This window comes from Ostrea edulis, chromosome 2 (genome assembly GCF_947568905.1).
Source record: "Ostrea edulis chromosome 2, xbOstEdul1.1, whole genome shotgun sequence".
Taxonomy (NCBI): Eukaryota; Metazoa; Mollusca; class Bivalvia; order Ostreida; family Ostreidae; genus Ostrea; species Ostrea edulis.
The window spans coordinates 44,954,124-44,978,068 of NC_079165.1; the positions used below are offsets into that span (position 1 = coordinate 44,954,124).

Genomic DNA, 23,945 nt, shown 5'->3' on the forward strand with positions numbered 1-23,945 from the left:
CCACAATGTAACTATATGATTGGAGAAAAATAAGTGACATTTTTTTTTTTTAGAATATTGTCTTTACACTGAATAGGTTTTTTTGTTGTTGTTGTAGAAAGTTTGGATACTAGTGTGTATGAAATGTTTCACATTCCAAATTAAATTCAACAAAGGTAACATTAATTTTAGCCACAGAAAGTTGAAAATAAGAGAAATGCAATATAAAGGTAGCTTTAGAACTGTTACAAGCTCTCGGAGGAAAAAGGAAAAAAGACCAGAAAGCAGCCTAGCTACCGTTATGAAAGTTATCAGTACAACCTTTTCTGCATACAACAGTCACACTCTGTATTTTTACATCAACCTCTCAAGATTTTGATATATTGAAAATTCCTAACATATTTTTTTATACACTTGTGAAAATATCAAACTTTAAAACATTGGAAAAATAAATTATTATTTATTTCTACATCCATGCACTAGTCTGCTGTCTTCTGAAACATGTATATTTATCAAATTCCTGAATCTCCCCTTCTTCTAGTTTGTGCTAATGCATGTATTATTCATAACTTGTACCCTTGGCAATATTGTTTATGTAATCATAAAATCATATTTATGTACCATTGTGAATAGTTTGAATGAATAAATTAATTGAATTGTCAAGATATATCATTAAACAGTTATTAAAGCCCCATGCCATGATTAGAAATGAAAACACACAGCATGCCTTCAATAAGTTCCAAATGCTTGTTTACATTTTTTTTATTAGTCATGTTAAGTTGTCAATCAATTCAAATTCTGTTGATTTCTGTGTACACCTAAATTATCATCATGTAATTTGGAGAGAAGCACCATTTGTGAAATAAGATTATTTGCTTTTATTTTTATATATTCTGAAAATAGTATATTATTGGATTCTGGAATTAGGGCTATTCCAGCAAAAAAATAGGGGGGGGGGGGGGGGGGCACTTTATTTTTAAGACAGCCACATATAAATTAAATTTACTTCTACTACCACCACCCATACAAATAGAATAAAGAACTCAATACTGAAATCACTTGCATATTAAGATTTTCCTTTAAAGGTAGAGTTCAGTTTCAACAAGTTCATATTGGTCTTAATCCCATGTGCATATAACTTTTTTGATAAGCCAGAATTTGTGGTGATTTATATGAACAAATTACCCGAATTTAAATGAATTTTGACTACATTAATGTGAATACATATTCAAACGTTGATATTGTAATTTTTGATCCATTCTCTAGCCAAACTCAAGTTGTAATGTCATCCTAAGCATGTTGATTTTAATAGTTAACGGAGAAGGTTCACTCATACCAAAATTATTACACTACCATAGTGGCCTGATGTTTAGCATTTGGTCTTCTAGCAGTGTTGTAGCTTCGAACCTTGCCCTTGACATAGGCCTATGTGTTAAAAATTAAAACAACAGGTTGTATATGTTGGTGTTTCAGACATATGTGGCACATAACAACGTTCTGAGAAATTCAGGCATTTTTTAATTTTTTTATTTACATGAATGCGGGTATTATTTTTACCTTGAAAGACCTGACGATAATTGCCTAAACCATTGGCTAATAGAAATGTGGAAACACGTTTCGGTGGGCTTATGGCTGCAACTTCTTTGTTAACTCGTACATAATTTTCTCATTTCCTTCCGAGTTAGCTAAACATATCCCTTAAATCCTGTCACTCCAACAGAAAACATTTCGTTTTCATTTATTATTGTTGTCATTTCTACACAAACTGAAACATTTACTTTGAATAGAGTTATCTGCCTGTTTATCAATATTTTTTCGTACATAATGTAGGATGGCTCCGCTTTTCTTCTTCCTCTTCTTTTATGATAAAAGAAATTTCGCAACATGATACAGACTCTGTAATGTCTTCATTTTTATCCTAATTCACTAGCACCCATATTTTTGTTTAACCTAGAAGACAACCACCCATACAAATACATTTTCCCAACTCACCCCCACCCATACAAATACATTTTCCCAAATCACCCCCACCCATCCAAAAAAAATATCAACTGCCCCCCCCCCCCCCCCCCCCCTACGTTTTTTGCTGGAATAGCCCTTATTTAAAGAGACACTACAGCTCATTTTCCACATTTTAATAAAGTGTTTTTAAAACCATGTATTGATAAAATGATAAATTTCATATCGATACTGACAATTTTGAACAATTGGGATGCATCAATTTACTCTCAACTGCGCTTTGAAGATCGTTCGGAATTCAAAGATTTCTTCATGCTGACTCGGACTTTTGAATGCTTATTTACATCACGTGGTTTTGAATGACAGCAAAGGTGTTCTGTAGGAAATTATTTAAATTCCCCTTCAAGGGGGTCCACACTCACCTTTCAAGTATAAGATTATTCCCTGCTCCTTATAATAAGTAATTATAAATCATTATTTCAACAGAAACCTTCCATGTTCCCACTGACCGATGTTTTTACAACTAACACGTGTCGTGTTCAGATAAAAATAGCACTTACTTTTAAACGTGGTGTCTTCGTAGCTAGTCTCAATGGCAGATTTAGGGGGCCAGGATCCCCCTCCCTTTTTACCCCACAGATTGTGAATGAAAATCCAAATTTTGCACCAAAATGGCCGATTACTTTGGCTAATCTTTGACTTTCACACCCCCTCTTCGGAAATCCTAGATCCGCCACTGAGTTACATGTGTTTCTCCGAGGTCTTTGTTTTCCAACGGTCAAACTGATACCAAGGTAAATTTTATTTCACGTATGAGTTTTATCTCATTCTAATTTTACCTCTTTTCTCACAGAATCTGTCAAAATTCTAGATCTATCAACTACACTTTCTCTCTCTGGACGACATGCTGCACTGTTTACTGTCTATGCGCATGCGTCTGAAGATTGAAAGGAGGAGACTCGATATTTTGTGTATAGGCCATCAAAAAGTATTAATTTTTACGTTAAAACGATAATTTTTAACTTTAGATAAGTGTTATTTTCGTAAAGTTCATACTTTCAACAATGCAACAAAAATTGAGAAAGCGCTGGGAAAATTGTCATTTCATGATTTTTGTGCAAAATGAGCTGTAGTGTCTCTTTAATTCTTGGAATTTACAACCGATCTTGCATTAACAATTGAACATTTTTAACTTCTTGATAACTACTGGTCCAATTCTTTTCAAATTTAGTATGAAGTATCTTTGGGACAAGGGGGACATAAATTGTAAATTTCAGGTCTCCAGCACCCTTGGGGTGTGGGGCAAAAAATGTCCAAAATTTACTAATTTTCAAAAATCTTCTTCCCAAGAACCGCACACGTGTAAGAAATACTAAATGCATGGTGATGGAGAGCAGGAAGTGCTCTACCAATAATTGTAAATTTCATGATCCCCGGGGTAGGGGTTCTGACTGCAGGGTGGGGCCAAACTTGTTATATAGTGTTTATGTGTAAAACACTTAAATAACATATTCTTAGTGCTGTTGAAACTAAATGGATAGAGCAGGTAGCCAATATTGTAAAGTTGATGATCCCCAGAGTAAGGGTTTTGACCCCAGGGTGGGGCCAAACTTCGTATATAGTATTTATGTTTAAGTTTGCTGATACTGTATAAAAATCCAAATGCATACTTAGGAATAACAGCAAAGGATGTACAAAAACTGGTGAATTTCAATCAAAACCCAGGGCTATGACTTAAGGACGAGTCCAAATTAGTCATATGTTTTGATGTTTTAATGTTAATACACCTATTATTTAAAGCCTTTCATCAGTATATGCACTTTTGAAGTCAGTGAAGTTTTAAGAACACATCTTGTTTTATACTGTTGCTGAACATTAGAATTTAGCTTAGATATTCAGAACAGGAAATTTTTTCTAGATTTCATAGCCCATGGAAGTAGTGATACTTTTTCACTAGTATTCAGGTAACCGATAAGGCCTGTGGGCCTCTTGTTTATTAAAATCATGGATCCCGGGGTTAAGATGAGGCAACAATAGGGGATCAAAGTTTTACATACAATTATATAGGGAAAATCATTAAAAATCTTCTTCTGAAAAATCACTGGGCCAGAAAAGTTTACATTCACATGAACGCTTCCTCACATTTTGAAAAAAATCATGGCCCCTGGGAGTAGGTTGGGGCCACAATAGGGATCAAAGTTTTACATGCGAATATATAGGAAAAATCTTTAAATATGAGCCAAGGTGATTTGGGTGAGCGATGTGGCCCATGGGCCTCTTGTTTAAAATGCGGTTTCCCATGAAATATATAATTTAAAAAGTGAAAGTGCATTAATATATTTTGCAGCATACTGTATATCTTGACACAACTATAGTGGGAAAATGTGTTCAGAATTTTTTGAATTTTTTTTTTTTTTTGTGTTAGAAAATTTTGAGGAGGAAATGCTAAGCTATAGAAATATTGCACCTAAAAGTGCATAGTAAAAGTTTTTCTGTAAATCAGAAGTTTTTATTACAGGTGAATCTACCTAACTGTGCATAGAAAAAGCTGCACTGTAAATCAAGTTTTTATAACAGGTGAATCTGTAGCTCTGGTCTATCCCAATTTTTTCCCCCAGAGAATTACTTCAGCTACATTTATAGATAGATATATTTATATGATCAATGCATTTTTTCTGCCTTAATCAAGGCCAGCAATTTAGCAGATGGCATCTTAGAAGGAATACCTGTGACATCAACCAATGGCTTCCCTGATTCTAGAGCTGACATGAACAGTGAAATACCTGCAATACCAAATACAACTCAAACAGATACTATAGGTACATATTTTCCTAAGAAGGTAATATTACATTAGTAAATAAATTCAGAATTACCTAAGCTGCTAGAATTGGGTTTTTAATCTGCATTCAAGACCAGATTATTTAGTATTAAAGAGGAATAATTAACACATGACTATAAATATTTCAAAAGGAGAATGTTACAAATATTTCAAAAATACATTTATAGTTGTTGTTGTCGGTTCCTTTTTATTTCCGTGCAGTATCACGGGTAGTGTCCACACTAGTGGGCCCCCTTCCAGGTATCTGGCTGGCTGCACGCATGGCAGATCTCACCTCAGATCTCCATTCTTTCCGGTCTTGAGGGTCGGCAGTTGAGAGCTTCCATTCTCTACGATCTTTCTCCGTCAGCTTTCTCCAAGATAGCATTGGCCGACCAACTCTACGTCTCCCAGGAACTTGTATATTTAGAGCGCACTTGACTGCACTGCTGGATCTGACAACGTGGCCATACCAGCGGAGTCTCCTTTCCCTTAAGATGAGGTCAAGGTTGTCGATGCCAAGCCGCCCCAGCAATTCAGTTGAACTTACAGTGGCCATATCTTCAGGCTTAATATTACAGATCTGTCTTATCATGGCCCTGTCATTGCATAGTAGGCGATGAAGATTTGGCTTGGTCAGTGCCCAGGTCTCACTGGCATGGAGCATAGCGCTCCGTACACAGGAGTTATACACTCGACCATGGGTCTTATACGACAGGTGGCGTGATGTCAGGACTGGTAGCAGCTCCCTGAACTTTTTCCAGGCAGTCTTCACACGCCTATTGGCTGCAAGGTCACAGCCACCAGCTGCGGAAAGCATGTCTCCAAGGTAGCAGAAGGAGCCTACAACCTCCAACTTGTCCATACCAAATTGGATATCACTCTGCGGCCTGCCGTCAAGAGGGCGAGCAATTCCTTTGCATCTTGAACATCTGAAGTCAGGGTCCACAGACAGGCACACGAGCCCACTGCATTTCTTGTGCACCCAGTGCTTGCAGCCATTGCAGAAAATACTATTGCTGACTACACCTGTACGACAGACAGCACATGGGAAGCTGCCCGAGTCCAGAAGTAGGTCAAGACCCGTACCGCAGATCATGATCTTGGTTTTGCCTGCATTCACTCTCAGTCCTTTCCTTTCCATAGCTTCTTTCCAAGTCAGAAGCCTCTTGACACATTCATCCAACAAGTCAGTAATGATAACCAGGTCATCTGCATACAGGTCCTCCCAGGGAACACCGGTGCGAAATTCACATGAAAGAGCCTCAAGTACGATGATGAAAAGCAGAGGGCTGAGTACTGACCCCTGATGGACTCCGACCCTCACAGCAAACTCCTCACTGTAGCCATCACCAACGTGGACACAGCTACAGGCATTTGCATACATCCCCTGCACCAGACGCACAATCCACTCTTCCACACCAAATTTTCGCAGTGCCCACCAGATCACCTTCCGAGGGACACGGTCAAATGCCTTTTTGAGGTCCACGAACGCCATATAAAGCTGTTTGTTTACTGTGAGATATTTTTCCTGCAGCTGCCGAACAACAAATATTGCGTCAGTTGTACCTCTGCCAGGGACGAAGCCAAACTGGGAGTCATCGATTGTCACCAACTGCCTAATAAGGCTGTCCACAATCCTCTCCAGGACTTTCATGACTTGTTCTGTCAGTTTGAGTCCCCGGTAGTTGCCCCTGTCCAGACCATCACCTTTGCCCTTGTAGAGGCAGACAATGAAGCTCTGCTCCCAGTCAGTGGGGATCTTGCCATCACGGACGATTGAGGATGCAAGGTCACAGATCATGGATACACCTGTGTCACTTGCGGCTCTGATCATCTCCACTACTATTCCCGATGGTCCTGCCGCTTTACCCAACTTCATCTTGGAGATGGCCTTTTTCACCAGATTTCCTCTGTAGTGGCTTTGGCTCCCATTGCTGAGGCTGATACATGCGATTCAAATGCTTCCTGGAAGTATCTGCAAGTTGCATGATCCTTTAGTTTCCAGACTTTCAGGCGAGGTGTGAACTTGTGCTTGACTTTGGTTGGCATGTCAATCAATATGTCACAAACTAGGAGCTGATGCTGTAGAGCAACTTCCTCACCAGGGATTACCTTCACATCTGTGACAAGTTTGTGCATTTCCTACGAAACAGGATGAAGTCAATCTGTGTAGCTGCGTCTCCAGACTTGTATGTCACTAGGTGGCTGTCACGTTTCTTGAAGCAAGTGTTGCCGACAACGAGATCAAAAGCGAGTGCATACTCCAAGATCCTCTCACCTTCTGTGTCAGGATCTGACCTGCCATACCCTAGACCACCATGCACCTCTCTGAATCCGGTGCCAGTACTACCAACATGGCCATTCCAATCTCTGCAAGGGATAAGGGAGTCTGATGCCGGGATCTTGACAGTTACTGCACGCAGTTGGTCGTAAAACTGATCCTTTTGCACATCATTGAGGCCGCTTTGAGGTGCACAGACTGACAAAATGCTGAGCACACGCTAGTTAGATATATGTACATATATCAGTTCATCCTTTTAAATTTTGTTGCTGGTTAGCTTAGCGGATGAAGTTGCAAGTCTTCTGATCCATAAATCATGATTTTCAGACTTGCTGCTCTTGCAGGGGCTTTAATTTTTTGTCCAGAGATATTAAATATAAATTTTTTCTGAAGTTTCCAATATTATAATATCATTGTGCTTATCTTATGCTTTCATCCATAACTTTTTTCTTGGGTTTGTTATACTACTTTAGATTTGCATTCAAGATACCAACAGATTATCTGGATATAGAATTTCTGTGTATGTTTTTCTATACATTAGTGGTTTATTTTAGTGCATTTTAGATTTCCAGTAAACATTTTCATCTTTTATTGTAAATGAATCTCAAAGGAAAATCCGAAATCAAAATTATAAAAAGATCTTTAAATGCATTCATTAAAAATCTATTGATTTTAAGTTCATGTTTCTGTATTAATGTGTAGATTTGTTCAGTGTGAATTATGAGTATGATGTGGTAAAAAATAAAAACCCACCAAACTCTAGTTTTATTGAAATTTTGATAAGTAGAGGAAGTGAAATTGGCTTTGACACTTGTCTAAAGGCAAGTGCTTTGAAAATTTGTAAGCTCCTGATTCTTCAATATATTGATATAAAAATGTTGTATATTTAGGAGCAGTAACTCTGATCACAGATACACATGTGACAACACTGTCGGACACACAAGTCATGACCCAAGATCTGGAACATTTCATGCAACAAACACAGGAATCTATGTTGATGACCACTTCTGAAACAAATGTTGCAGACAAATCGGAAGAGGGTCCTGTTGTCCAGCAACCAGAATCAATTGCAGAACCAGGTTTGGATGAGATTAGATTAAATCCATATATACCCGTACATAATCAGCCGGTACATGTATTTTTCCACTATTGTGCTAATTTGGAATATTTGATAACAATAAATTGATCTGACTGCATGGTAATCAGTTCCAGTCTATGAATATTAAAGCAACATTTCTCTATGTATATCTGTCCAATATGAAAAATCTGCATTTATCTCGGTTTTTCTGAAAGGATTTTCAAACATACATGAATTCAGAAGAAAGACCCTCAATAAGACCCATTGAAAGTATCCTTCCAATTGATTTTGACATTTGGACAAGATAGTGGGTAGTCTGACATAAAGTTTCAAACTTGGTCCAGATGCAGTCCTTAGTGAGACCTACTAATTGTATCTATTTGTTTCAGTCTATTCGTCATACAGCTTTCAAACTTTGTCTATATTATTATACAGGCTGTCCAGCGGCCCTAAAACTCCTTAAAAATCCTAATTTTTTTTAAATTTTGCTAAAATTCCTTTAAAAATGTTAAATTAATGGGGAAATCCTGAAAAAGCCCTAATTTTCCCTGTCAATTGAATTCCTATTTTCTAAAAATGTATTTCTATTCTAGGAATTTTGAAAATGCATTCAAACTAAATTTGACCAGTGACTCCATGTGTCAAGCTGTTTATTGCTTGTGACTTTGTGACAAAGATGCGACTATTAAGGTTATGGTCAATAATAGCTGTAAGACGCCCTTCCTGCACAGAGTGTATTTTTTGTAAGTTTCATTATTATCAAAATTGTGAAAGTAAGACCATTTAAATGTCTAAAACTGTCCTGATTTAGATATATAATTCCTAATTTTAGCCCTAAAATTAACCCCTATTTTTAGTCAGAGTGCTGGACAGCCTGTATACAAACCTTATTGAGACCCTATGACTGTTGGCCTTTAGACAAGAAAGTTGGTTTTACTTTTAGTTTTGGTGGAGCGAACAATCTTGTTCCATTATCATGCACTCACATAGCAGGGGCTATAAAACTGTCATTATATCTATAAGATACTTAATATACTTTATTTTCATTCTTTCAGTTGGTGATATTGAAGATCTTGTCAGCACTAACGTCCTTATACATAACACTAGTGGTAGGTGTATGAAGAAATTTCTACATTACACTGCATGATTAAATAGGGCTTACAATTTTATGAACTTTACTGAAGTGATAGAGGAATCTAACCAAGAATTCATTGATAGTGAAATTTTGTCATGGAGGTATTTATATTTGAGAAGTAGTACATTACATTTGTTATTGATAATGTCAAGGTCAATTTTAAAACAATTAAATACGCTCACAGAGTTTTGCAATCACTTTTTGTTTTTTATATTCCTTTAATTTTTAAAAAAAAATTTATTACAGGAGATATAGTCCCTATTGTGCAAACACCAGAAGTTGAAAAAGAGGTAGGCTTTTGACCATTACTTTAAATTACCTGACAGGGCAGACTTTCATTTGGATTATTCTACTTACTTATGCCAGTGTACAGAAGGTGACGAAAATGTCCCCATAGGATACTCGTCATTGTTGACAATACTGTATACTTAGTAGTATCTCATCATTCAGGAATTTCTAGGGATAATTGATCAACTGCAACTTTCTTAGATAAAGAAATGGTTGATTTAGAATAAACAGACAATGAACTGAGATGTAAAATGTAGTTGCTATTTACACTCATTTTCTTTTGCTCCTGATGGTGTTATTTAGGAAATGAATTTTATTTACATGAGGGTGTGAACTGTAATGCTTCACATTGGCATACTTCATGAAGCAGTTAGCTCTTCTTGAAAAGTGAAGTAATGCACATAGCATTTTGTATTTTAAAAAATGGAAATTTATTTAGAACTTATAAATCTTATCATATAATGGGCCACATATTCTCTGTGTTTTCAATATCAGACCAGGAAGTTGTAAAAATACTGGCATGACATGAGGGTGATATTGCATTTTTATGGAATCTTGGATTTATTTTATGCTGAAAGTTCCTTTCTTCTTCACATGTTTGTTGAGGATTTGAATTGATGGATGATGTCCATGCCACAAAACAACAAAAATTGTTCATCCCCCCCTCCCCCCCTAAAAAAAGGAAACATGCAATATTACTGAACAATTTTTTATTTTTGATATCCTGTAACTTTGCATAATTTTACAATATATTCACAGCTTTGTGGATGTATTTTGACATCTTGATAGTTTACCTATTTTGATGGGTTATTGTCTTGAGATATTGAAAATTTAACGTAGTTGAAATGCTAATGACACTATGTATTTCATTTATAGGAAACTGAAGAAGTTGAAAAGGTGGAAGAAGTGGAACAAAGTGAAATTACACAAGAAGTATTGGAGGAAAATGAAACTGCACCAGAGACTCCGGATGCTCTGGAAGAATTCATCATGGAGCGAGACACTGGAGAAAGTGAAGCAGTTATGGAAGAAAATGAAGAAGATCAGCAGGAGCAGAATACTGAAAGTGAGAACATTGGTGAAGTGGAGTCCCCAGAAGATGGTGTGGATATTGATGATGATAAAATGGAGGAAGCAGTAGATGAAGAGCTGGGGACAGAAGAGAATGAAGAGGAAGCAGAGGAGAATGAAACTGTTCATATATCTGAAACAACAGAAGGGGAGGTAGAAGAGGAACCTCAGGAGGAGGAGGAGGAGTTAATAGAGGATAATCAAAAACAGAGTGAGAAAACTTTGAAAACTTACCCCAAACGTAGAGGAAAGTTGAATAAAGAGACTGATGATGAAGAGCAGACTATTCCTGAGGATGATGCAAAGGACATAGGGCAGTCAAGCAGAGGGAGAGGTAGGAAATCAAAAGCTGCAGAATCTGTTCAAGATTCATCTGTGTCAGATATATCAGAATCCAAACCTAGAGGACGTGGAAGGCCACCGAAGGAAAGTAAACCCACAGAAAGTAAACCCACTGCAAGTCCAGCTGTGAGTGATTCTGAACCTAAAAAGAAGGGACGTAGGTCATCTTTAAAAGAGGTAGCTGTTGAGGACAGCACAGAGAAAGTAACACCATCTAAAGGTAGAGGAAGACCCAAGAAGAACCAAGCAGAAGAGGTGGAGGAGGGCACACCAGAAATCAAATCTACAAAACGGGGAAGAGGAAGGCCCAAAAAACGTGTTGAAGAGGAAGAGGAGGAGGAAGAGATGGAAGAGGAAGAAGAGATTGAGGAAGAAAGAGAGACAGAGGAGGAAGAGTCTGTGAAAAAAGGCAGAGGAAGACCAAGGAAAAAGGTACAGGAGGAAGAGGAGGAAGAAGAACCTGTAAAAAAGGGAAGAGGACGACCCAAAAAGCAGGCAAAAGAAATTGTGGAAGAAGAGGAGGAGGAAGTAGAACCTGAAGAGTCTAAGTCAGTAAAACGAGGAAGAGGTCGACCTAAAAAGCAGACAGAAAGTGATGTAGAGATTACTCCAAAGATAACAAGAAAAACCTTAAAAGAGGAACCAGCAACTCCTCGCAGTGAAGCTAAGAAGCGTGGACGGGGGAAAAAGAATCAAAATATGGAAAAGAATGAGGATTTGAAAATGGAGGTTGATGATGTTCCTATTGAGCTAAGTGAAAATGAGGAGGAGGAGGAGGAAGAAGAAGAAGAAGAGATCGTTGAGGTCAAAAAAAGACGTGGCAGACCTTCAAGATTTGGAGATGAAAAGACCCCAAAAGGAAGAGGAAGACCAAAGAAAGGAGACAGTGAAGAAAAAACTCCAAAAAGAACACCAACAGCTACAGCAACACTATCTAAAAAACGTAGTAGAGGAGATGAAGAAACTGAATCTCCAGAATCTTCTACAGATGATGTTCCTACACCTGCAAAGAAGCAGAAGGGACAGACAACTGATGCTTCAACATCAGATGCCTCGACAGGACCTAATGTTGCTTCAATCAAATTTGAACAACCTGAAGCAGGATTATCATCGAAGACTCACACTTTGTTGAAAGAGCCCACACAAACTGCCCTGCAATCTGGAGATGTATATGACTTTGACCAAATTGACATTGATAATATCATGACAGCACAGCCTGGGACATCAAAGGATGTGTCTCAAGGCACTCAAACCAATTTTGTTGAGGTTGAGTTAATTGAGGAGTCTCCAGGAAAACGATCAGTCTTGACACAAACGGACCCAAGATTGAAGAAAAAGAAGTTTGGTCCTGTTGGTCAAGACATGGAGACAAGCATTGATGAAGAATTTGACTCCCCAAAGAAGAGAAGGGGGAAAAGGGAGGAAGATGTGGGATTATTTGAAGAGATGGAAAACAAAAGGAGAGGTATCAGGAATACTGAAGAAGCTCTGAATTGTCCATTTTGTGACAAGGCCTTCATAGGGTTAGTTAAACACATCAAAGGGAAACATAAAGATGAAACTGATTATGAGGAGGAGATGAGAAATGCCAAGTGGAGAGAAAAAATTATGAGAGTTTCAGTCCAGGGCAATGTTGATGAAGGGGAACAATGCCCAGAATGTGGAAAAGTAGCCAAGAACATCAAGAGACACATGGAGCTCCATCAGCAGAATAGAATGCAAATTCCTTGTCCAATTTGTGGAAAGGTGGTGCTAAAAACAGGGATGAGTTCCCACATGAGAACTGTCCACTCTGGACGGAAGCCCTATAAATGTCCTCATTGTGACTATGCTTCTGCATTTAGAGGTAATCTAAATACACATATGAAAGGAATGCATTTGCATACCAGGCAATACCTTTGCAATACCTGTAAAGCTGCTTTTAAGACACTAGGAGCCCTAATTGGACACACCAAGAGAGTTCATGAGGGCTGGAAGTCTCCCAATCAGAAAATCTTCATCTGTTCAGTGTGTGAGAAGCGATTCACTAAGAAATACCATGTGGATCGTCACATGTTGATCCACACTGGAGAGAAGCCACACAAATGTGGAGATTGTGGAAGATGCTTCAACAACAAATCTAACCTAATGTCTCACATTCAGTTGGTCCACAAGAAACTGTCACCCTACCAGTGTGACATGTGCCATGAAACATTTAAAAGGAAGAAAATGCTTTTGGAGCACATAGGTAGGGTTCATGTAACTGCAGGTGAGGCAGCACAAGCCATCATCCGAAAGTTTGAGCTTACTGAAGAAGTGGAGGAAGATGACATCATGCCAGATGATGAATCAGATATGGAAGAGCAAGGAACTGAGGTAATTTACAAAATAAAGAGATATTTTTTAGTTAAATGGCCTAAATGATGTGCATTTGTTACAGATATACACATTTTAAAATAGATACAATAATTTCAAGTTTGAAAAAAAATATTGCATTTCTACATGTTATCTTGAATAGGGACAGATTGGAGATGGACATACCTTTGTGGCAGTAGCTGGATCAGAAGGAGACTACCACACTGCTGTGGTTAGTGATCCAACTCAGATCTTGGCGGGTCAAGCCTTGACTACTCTACAAAGTGATTCTGGTCAAGAAACTATCATCATTGTTCAGAGTGCTGATGGGAGTGAGAATGCAACCCATGCCATAGTGGACCAGGATGGAACTGTCCAGTACATCATGCAGCAGCCAGATGAAGTGCAGTCTGCAGGAGGGGAGCAGGCTTACTCGGAGATCCAGCAGTAGACTGAATTATGATTTCTTATTGGCAGTGAGAGTTCTGTGAATGAGATGTTTTTGAGGAAATGAAGCTTGTACATGTATTAATTAGAATTCTGTGCATTGTAGAATGTAGAGAAAGGATATTCAGTAAAATTGCATGGAAGGAGTGAGAAAATTATACATGTTACCCTTAGAACAAACTGTTGTGCATAATACTAAACTAGATGTTGTACGAATATCATGTTAATGGTTTGAGACTATAATCATGTTTGAGTCTTACTGCAATCTTGAAATGATCATTTGTAGCTTGGATTCATTTAGATTTGTCATTAATTTGAAGTAAACATTATTGTATAGGATGATATACATGCTTTTTTTGTTTTGTTCTTTGTAGTGCTTTATAGTATCTAGTTTAAATGTGATTTCCACCTGAGTTATTTCTATGTATTTGACTAAAGTGTATGAATGTGTGGCACCCTAAATGAAATAGAATTTTACACTATCACATTGATGTTCTAAATGATTTTTTGTTTTTTATATAATGTGAAATTGTTTATTATTTTATGAGGTTTATCTCTTAATCACTTTAAGAGTAAATTTGAGTCTCGCTACTATTGAAGCATAAACATTAGAATTCCTTTTACCAAGATTATTATAACACCCAGAATAAAATCTAAGTTACTACTTACTTTATGTTCATTATGTATTGAACATGTACTTTACTACATTTAATTCAAATAAACTACAACTTATCCATGGGCCTGACAGGGAACAGACATTGGGTGCATTTCTATAATTGTTATCAGTTCTTCTCTGACTTGTTTGATTTTTTTGTATGTTGCCTGCCTAGCTGTTGTCTCATTGGTAAGCTAGTCTTCTGGATAATATGGATCTGATCCTTGCCTCTTAGAAGTTCATTCCCATGCTTCAGTAATTCTAATTGTTTGTTATTCTGATATACTGAGGAGTATTGTTCCTTGTATACTGCCCTGTTTCATTGTTCAGTTCGTGATAGAAGATACAGTAAACGGGATTCCTTTAAATGTGGAAAGACCAATTGAAATTGTGGGTCTTCTTTTTTTCTTTTCTTTTTTGTCAATAGATTCCCATTGATTTCATCATGCATGTATATACAGTAAGGATAAGTTCCAGTCCTTTCCAGAATTAACATGGGGACTATGACATTTAAAGAGAACCTTTGGAATGAAGGATTTGGACCTTTTATTTAAAATTATAAAGGACCGATAGGATACATGATAAATATATACATGTAAACTATCCCATAGCAGGTCATAACTGTGCTTTTAGGTTGTAAATAATGCTTGTAAAGTGAATTGCATGTAGAGCATATTTACACTGATCAGATGTGTAAAGATTTTTGCTAGCATGAAATAAACAACTACATACTTGACATCACTTTTGTGTGTCTTTAAGTCAGCCCAGTTCACAACCCTTTGCAAAGTTTTATACAATAAATTACATAACAAAACAACTGTAATTAAATGGTTAAACCCCAATGTTGTAGTTTCTAATCTGTGATGATTGTATAAGAAACAATGCCAAATCTAGGAAATATTTTCTCTACACATCCACAGTCTTGTTTATTAAATAAAAGTTTTTAAAAAAAACAGCTGTTATAAATTTGCATTTTTGTTTTCAGAAATGTGTACCATCATGTAGAAAACAAATCCATTTACGTTTGAAGAAAAATGTTTCTTGCTGCGATTAAAACTTTGAAAACATTTTTCAGATCCTTTAATTTTTTTTGACACCTGAGTTACTGTTTTTGTCATAACTTGAACATTGTTAAATTCTGAGATACCTTTAATTAATTAAGAATGTCATCAATTCCTTTGATGCTTACAACAATCTTCAATTCTGAATTGCATGCTTTAATTGAATTGTTCAAAGCATCAATTATTCTGCTGGATTGATTTGCACTATAATTGAATTAATGTGCGTATCTATTCAATTAATGCATGCAGTATTTGAACTATTTCAAATGAATTGATGATATCAACAATTGAATGGATGCACGCTAGAGAGGGCAAATACCGGTATATAATCATTAATTGAATTGTTGCTTCCTTTAAAAGAATTGATGCGCAAATTCATTCCTTCGAAAGTGCTGTAAGTAATTAAAGATGTCTTCAATTGAATCAAAGACATCATACTGATATCCAAATGCAATTTTCCATGCAATTATTCCATCACTTTGATGCGCACATCAATTGAAATGATGAGAGTATCAAATCAATGAATGATTATTTGTATTTTTGTACCAAAAACTGGTCATGAGGAGACCTACTAAAAGTGAAATTGCTCCTGGTCAAGGGTTCCATATTCAGGGCAGTGTATGGACCAGATACTACAATGAGTTGGAGACTACCAAAACTAAGAAATTCTTTGTCCTTGAGTGACAAGGTTAATCCCCGGAATTGGGCTATATAGATCATAAAATGAATGAAATAAATCTTGAGAAGTCTTTTAACCGAGTCAAGCTAATTAATTCATTTGAGGAGAGCAACTATATAATTAAAAGACATCTTCAATTCAACATGTCCACAATTCATTGAATTAATGATCTCTTTAATTAAATTGTTGCTCTCTTTAAAAGAATTGATGCGTGCATTAATTCCTTGTACAAAAGCATTGTAAATAATTAAAGATGCCTTCAATTGATTAAATGAGATCATGAAATTATTTATACGGAGCTCTAAATTAATTATTGCGAGCAATATTTCTACGAAATTGATACTCTCATCAATTGAATTGAAGAGAGCAATAATTGAATTAATGTGCTCATCAAATCTATTATTGCTCTCATTAATTCAATTGATGTGTGCATCAATTGAATTGAAGGAAGCAATAACTGAATTAATGCGTGCATCAATTCAATTAAAGAGAGCAATAATTGAATTGATTTTATCTTTAAATAATTTGAAGATATCTTCAATTATTTGAGTTTATGTTAATTTGGCGCTCCATAGTTAGATGCCATGTCTAATAATGAATATCTCCTAGTGTACTAATATTCTTAATGCATACTATGAGAGACTTTATAGGAAGAGGGCAGTCTAAGATTTTCGAACTAGTGCCCGATCCCTTTGTAATTATATTGCAATGAAATACGTTCATACCAATTATTGATATCATCAACACAATATTGAAGAGAAGAATGATTCAATTATTGCGCGAATTAATTTAATTATTGCTCTCTTCAAATGAATTGTAGCTCGCATCAATTCAATTGTTGATATCATCAATTCATTTGAAGAGAGCAACAATTCAATTCGACACTCCTGTAACAATAGTTTGGCTTCCGTCAGTCCTGTTCTTGTTATGGCAATTCCTTGAAAACTGCTCAACAGAATTCCATGAAACTTCGTAGTTAGTAAGAAAATACTTTGTAGATGTGCATATTATCAAGAAATTCTGATTATTTTTTCTTTCTGGGAGTTATGCTGATTTTTAACTTGTAAGTTAATTTGGCCAAAATTGAATATACTATTGAAACAGTTTGTAAGCACAACTCCTCTGAAACTGCTCAACAGAATTTCACATACCTTTGTATTTTATGTGGACATATTGTGTAGATGTGCATATTCACGAGAAATTCTAATTTCACTTTTTTGGGGTAGATATATGTCCCTTTCAAACATAGAAGTTTGGCCAAAATATACTATTTGGCACTCCTCTGAAACCACACAACATAATTTCATGCAACTTTATAGTTACTAAGAAAATACTGTCAAGATAATTGCATACTATCAGGAAATTCCGATTTAAATTTTTTTTCTTCTTCTAGGATCTGGTCATTTTGAATTTGCAAGTTTTGCCAAAATTGAATATACTACTGAAATAGTTTGTCAGTGCAACTCCTCTGAAACTGCTCAACAGAATTCCATGCAACTTTGTATTTAATATGGACATACTGAGTAAATGTGTATATACATAGGAAATTCTGATTTGATGTTTTCTAGGGAGTTGCCCCTATTGAACATAGATGTTTGGCCAAAATATACTATTTGGCACTCCTCTAAAACTGTTGAACAGAATTTTATGTAACTTTGTATTTAATATGGAAATACCTGTGCATATTCACAGGAAATTCCTACTTGGATTATTTTCATGGGAGTTACGTCCCCTTTCAACATAGAATCTTGGCCAAAATATTCTATTGGGTGCAAATTGTATGAAACCGGTTTTCAAGTCATATGTAATGCAAATATTTCTGCTTTAATATTTTAAACATTTTGTAAACAATTAAACAATATTACATGTGACTTGAGTAAGTGCCATCTAGTTACATGGGTGAAAATAGTACAGTTTAGCACAAAGGCAAAAGAAATTGTATTTTTTGTGTAGCATTGTCAGAATGTGAATTTGCATGCTCACTTTTTCATTCCTTAAAATATGAATATATAACCATACATTTTCAAAACTTTGTAAACAATAACCAACCTTAATCTTTATTTATACATTTAAATGTTCAATTTGTGTTTGTGCAAAATTAGGATGCTTTAAATTACAAAATCAACATTTTACTGGTTTGTCTGTAAACATAAAGCTTGAGTCTTGTTTACATAACACAGTGTTAATGCTAAAATATTGCTCTTATCCTTGCATTAAGAAGGTCCAAATTTTAATTGTCAATTTTAAATGAGTTATATTTTTAATGTTTTTGCTACGTTCCCAATATCACGATTTGCGGCACGATTGAAATTCGTGGAATAATTATGGTGATCATATCAAATGTTACCTAATCTTGGCATCAGTGGTGACAACTGTGTTGATTGTAGAAATTTTTTTGACTGTCAAAAATTTATACCAAGATCAACACGATTAATTTTCAGTCATTATAATCACATCAGATTATATTGCATTGTAACAAAGCACAACATATTTCATCTAATCGTGATGATCCCAGTCAATCTTTTTCAAGGTAGACACCATGCTTTGTTGCGATGCATTGCAATGTCCCACGATCTGTCACGATAGTTATGATATAAGCATACAGTAATGCTGCAAATGCCACGTTGTCAACAACCTCAACTTCCGCCATTTTCAGTGGTTGTGGGTTGTATTGTTCACTTTCTAGATGTTCAAAAAATTAAGTCAGTGGTCAGTCGTGCTGTATAAATACCCTTTGGGGTCCAATTGAAGCTCAAACAGTGATCATCTTTGATCCTGAGCGTGAAAGACATCGCGATCACAATCATATCCTATCGCGACACAGCATATCGGTTTCTGATTAACGTATACAAACGTATCTGCAAATACATGATTGTCCCCAAATCGGGAACCCAGATTGTGATGATCTATGAGATCAAGGTTCAATTGTGAACTTGATCAGGACAATCTTATCAGAACATGTGTGATTGTATCTGAACGGTGTTCAGAACACGTGTGATTGTATCTGAACGGTGTTCAGAACACGTGTGATTGTATCTGAACGGTGTTCAGAACACGTGTGATTGTATCTGAACGGTGTTCAGAACACGTGTGATTGTATCTGAACGGTGTTCAAAACATGTGTGATTGTATCTGAACGGTGTTCAGAACATGTGTGATTGTATCTGAACGGTGTTCAGATCATGAAACCTGAAATTTATTTATTGTGACCTTTCCGTATTAAAGTGCAACAATTTGATAAGAACGAATTAACTCGCATCACCTCGTATCAAAGCCCGAAATTCCAGAAAACTTCCGTGATATCAGCTACGAATGGTCAATCGTAGCATTTGTAACGGATTACACAACAGTGGGAACCAGGCATAAACTTCGAAATTAAAATTAAAATTTCCAAATAATGTGAACCAGTCCCTTTAACAATACTGCAACATCATGTAATAACATTACTACATCATGTAATGACATTATCACATCATATAATGACAGTCTCACATTATATAATGACATTATCACATCATATAATGACAGTCTCACATCATATAATGACAGTCTCACATCATATAATGACATCACCACATCATATAATGACATTTTCACACCATATAATGACAGTATCACATCATATAATGACAGTCTCACATTATATAATGACAGTCTCACATCATATAATGACAGTACCACATCATATAATGACAGTACCACATCATATAATGACATTATAACATCATATAATGACAGTATCACATCATATAATGACAGTACAACATCATGTAATAACATTATCACACCATATAATGACAGTATCACATCATATAATGACAGTATCACATCATATAATGACAGTATCACATTATATAATGACAGTATCACATCATATAATGACAGTCTAGTCTCACATCATATAATGACAGTATCACATCATATAATGACATTATCACATCATATAATGACATCACCACATCATATAATGACAGTATCACATTATATAATGACAGTATCACATCATATAATGCCAGTATCACATCATATAATGACAGTATCACATAATATAATGACATTCTAGTCTCACATCATATAATGACAGTATCACACCATATAATGACATTATCACATCATATAATAACATTATCACATCATATAATGACAGTACCACACCATATAATGACATTATCACATCATATAATGACAGTATCACATCATATAATGACAGTATCACATCATAATGACATCACCACATCATATAATGACAGTCTCACATCATATAATGACAGTATCACACCATATAATGACATTATCACATCATATAATGACAGTATCACATCATATAATGACATTATCACATCATATAATGACAGTCTCACATCATATAATGACAGTCTCACATCATATAATGACAGTCTCACATCATATAATGACATCACCACATCATATAATGACATTATCACATCATATAATGACAGTATCACATCATATAATGACATCCCCACACCATATAATGACAGTATCACATCATATAATGACAGTCTCACATTATATAATGACAGTCTCACATCATATAATGACAGTCTCACATCATATAATGACATTTTCACACCATATAATGACATTATTGCACCATATAATAACATTATCACATAATATAATGACAGTATCACATATAATGACATTATCACATCATATAATGACAGTATCACATCATATAATGACAGTATCACATCATATAAGGACAGTCTCACATCATATAATGACAGTATCACATCATATAATGACATTTTCACACCATATAATGACATTATCGCACCATATAAACATTATCGCACCATATAATGACATTATCGCACCATATAATGACAGTATCACACCATATAATGACATTATCACACCATATAATGACAGTATCACATCATATAATGACAGTACCACACCATATAATGACATTATCACATCATATAATGACAGTATCGCATCATACAATGAGAAGTTTGATCTTAAGAAAGCTATGGTGTTCCATACTTAATACATATATTTTTTATTTATATTTCTACCAATTTGCTGATGAATTGAATACACATTACAAATTATGAGCAATATCTAAGTGTTGATGAATTGAATACACATTACAAATTATGAGCAATATCTAAGTGTTGATGAATTGAATACACATTACAAATTATGAGCAATATCTAAGATCTAATTTCCCTGCCTATCTGAGGTGCCTCTTCTTTTGGTTCAAAATTTCCCCAGAATCCTTCATCTGGCTCATATGAAGGTTTGGCATTTCTAAGTAAGTCATTTAACTCTAGAACTTCAAAACTACATGGATTATCCTCTTCCACACAGTCTGGTGTGTCCTGAAAGGCATTATGAAAAGATGCATGTTAATAGTTTAATGTCTGCAAATCTGAAACTCTCTGTATCAAACGATCACATTATTTTCAAATGGCAGGTGTTTTATGTTTGAAGTTAAGCATGAATGACAAAGAGTTCATTTAAGAAATGAATTTCATTTTTGAAAATACATGATGATATGAACTGCAATGCTCCTTGTAGACATACTTTTCATGAAAAGTGTTACAGTTCATACTTTATGTTTATCTACTTTTATTTCTGTTGGCTTTCCCAGCCATTGAAATATACTACATGTATATTTATCCAGTAGTTACATTGCTTACAGCTGCAGTGTGTTCAGTAGGATGTGTCTATCATTACAATTTGTAAAGATATCAAAGGCAAAAACATCTGAAACGTACATACATGTTTGTAATGACAGAGAGGGGTGATTATTTTCTTTTCCGAAATCTTTATTTCCATGTTCAACAATAGGATCAACTACGTTTGTATAAAATGTAAAAGCTCTTAAGTGTAGTAAACTTAATGGAAAGTTGTGCAGTAACCTTGACCTTCGACCTTTGATTTCATGATCAAAATATCATAGGTGTCTACTTTTGATGATCAACTACCTCTGTATAAAATATGAAAGCTTTCAGTTGAAAATTGTTCAAGATATTGAGTCTTAATGATTGGTTGATTGATTTATTATTGTTTTACGTCCCTCTCAAGAATATTTCACTCATATGGAGATGTCACCACTGCCGGTGAAGGGCTACAAAATTTAGGTCTATGCTCAGCGCTTATGGCCATTGAGCAGGGAGGAATCTTTATCGTGCCACACCTGCTGTGACACGGGACCTCGGTTTTTGCGGTCTCATCCGAAGGACCGCCCCCATTTAGTCGCCTCTTACGACAAGCAAGAGGGTACTGAAGATCTATTCTAAGCCGGATCCCCACGGGATGAGTTGCAATGAAACATGTCTGTCAACACGACGGACAAAGAGACGGACGGGCAGACATGGACAGACAGACAGGCAGACACAGACAGACAGACAGACACGGACAAACAGACAGACATGGGCAGACACAGACAGACAGGCAGACACGGACAAACAGACAGACACGGACAGACACAGACACGCAGGCAGACACGGACAAACAGACAGACAGGCAGACACGGACAGACAGACATGGACAGGGAGACACAGACAAACAGACACAGGCAGACACGGACAAACAGACAGACAGGCAGACACGGACAGACAGACATGCAGACATGGACAGGGAGACAGACAAACAGACACAGGCAGACATGGACAAACAGACAGACGGACAGACAGATGGGCAGACACAGACAGACAGACAGGCAGACCCCCAAATTTTTTCTTTGGTGAACAACTAACTTTCCGTAGAATAGGAAAGGTGTATGTTGAAAACCTTTCAAGATATTTTTTCACACTGAAATGTATTAAACTTGGATGATAATACCTCTTTTAAAAGTCTACTGTGAACTTGAGTTTTGACCACAAAATCTATAGAAGTCTTACCTTTGTAAAAAAAAATATGAAAGATCTATATTAAAAAGTTTTCAATCTTATCATGTCACAATGAAAGCATAGTGAAGTTAGAGATTAAAAGTCTGCTGTAATCTAGCTAATTTCCTATTTAATCATATATTCTCCAAGTCTGATAGTGAATGCCTTATTTCGAAATATTCATGATCACGTGATGTTGCAAGCAGAATTGCAAGCAGAATATCTAAAGTAAACAATTGCATGGCGATGTGAAAGCATGGATGACCTTCAGGCTGTTGGCGGGACACATTAAGCAATAAAAGACAGTCAGATAGAAAACAGCAGAGAGCGAACCACTTTGAGCAATGAAAGGGGAGTTAAATTTCATGTTTAACATGAAATCACTATTCAGTATGATTACATACTGTAAATGTAATCCTCTTCTTCCACGATGTTTCTAATAATATTTTTTTTCTTGCGCACATCCAACATAAATATGGATTAGAAAATCACCGTTTTCTCCTGACATTGAGTAGACTCACATATACCTTTCATGGTCAATACCTATGTTTATAACATGAAAGCCTTATGTTGAAAACTTTTTAAGATACATCAAAAGTGATGATAGACAGACATTGGGACAATGTGATTACTATAGGGCTTTCACATTCTCAATGCGGGGCTCTAACTAGGACTGTAGTACGCACAACATCAATAATATTGTAATCACCAAATTATGCAAGGATATGCGTCAAAATTGGAAAGGAAATTAAATTTAAATGATAATACTTCTTTTGGACCATAAATAGAATATCTTTGTCAATATTTGATATGAAGAATTTTAGAAAGCTTGGACAAGAGCAATATTTTCTGACTTTTAAGACTGCAAAGGAGGAAACTAAAGATTTTTCTCAACATGAGTAAGAAAGTTGAGTGACATATGAGATATGCAGAAATTGTAAGTTTTTTC

General features: G+C 35.9%; 2 protein-coding genes across 3 annotated transcripts in view; one reads left to right on the forward strand and one right to left on the reverse strand.

Moving 5' to 3' along the window:
• LOC125679360 (protein hsr-9-like) overlaps nucleotides 1-15,459 on the forward strand; it is a 31,277-nt gene extending 15,818 nt beyond the window's left edge. For both annotated transcript variants that reach the window (XM_048918535.2, XM_048918534.2), the window contains 6 exons: nucleotides 4,628-4,757; nucleotides 7,931-8,119; nucleotides 9,174-9,227; nucleotides 9,500-9,543; nucleotides 10,418-13,309; nucleotides 13,452-15,459. In XM_048918535.2, coding sequence (XP_048774492.1) covers nucleotides 4,628-4,757; nucleotides 7,931-8,119; nucleotides 9,174-9,227; nucleotides 9,500-9,543; nucleotides 10,418-13,309; nucleotides 13,452-13,739 — 3,597 coding nt within the window. In that variant the 3' untranslated portion in view covers nucleotides 13,740-15,459. The remainder of the gene's footprint in view (nucleotides 1-4,627; nucleotides 4,758-7,930; nucleotides 8,120-9,173; nucleotides 9,228-9,499; nucleotides 9,544-10,417; nucleotides 13,310-13,451) is intronic.
• Nucleotides 15,460-21,135: 5,676 nt separating this feature from the next.
• LOC125679366 (L-aminoadipate-semialdehyde dehydrogenase-phosphopantetheinyl transferase-like) overlaps nucleotides 21,136-23,945 on the reverse strand; it is a 6,535-nt gene continuing 3,725 nt past the window's right edge. The window contains exon 5 of the mRNA XM_048918548.2: nucleotides 21,136-21,481. Coding sequence (XP_048774505.2) covers nucleotides 21,314-21,481 — 168 coding nt within the window. The 3' untranslated portion in view covers nucleotides 21,136-21,313. The remainder of the gene's footprint in view (nucleotides 21,482-23,945) is intronic.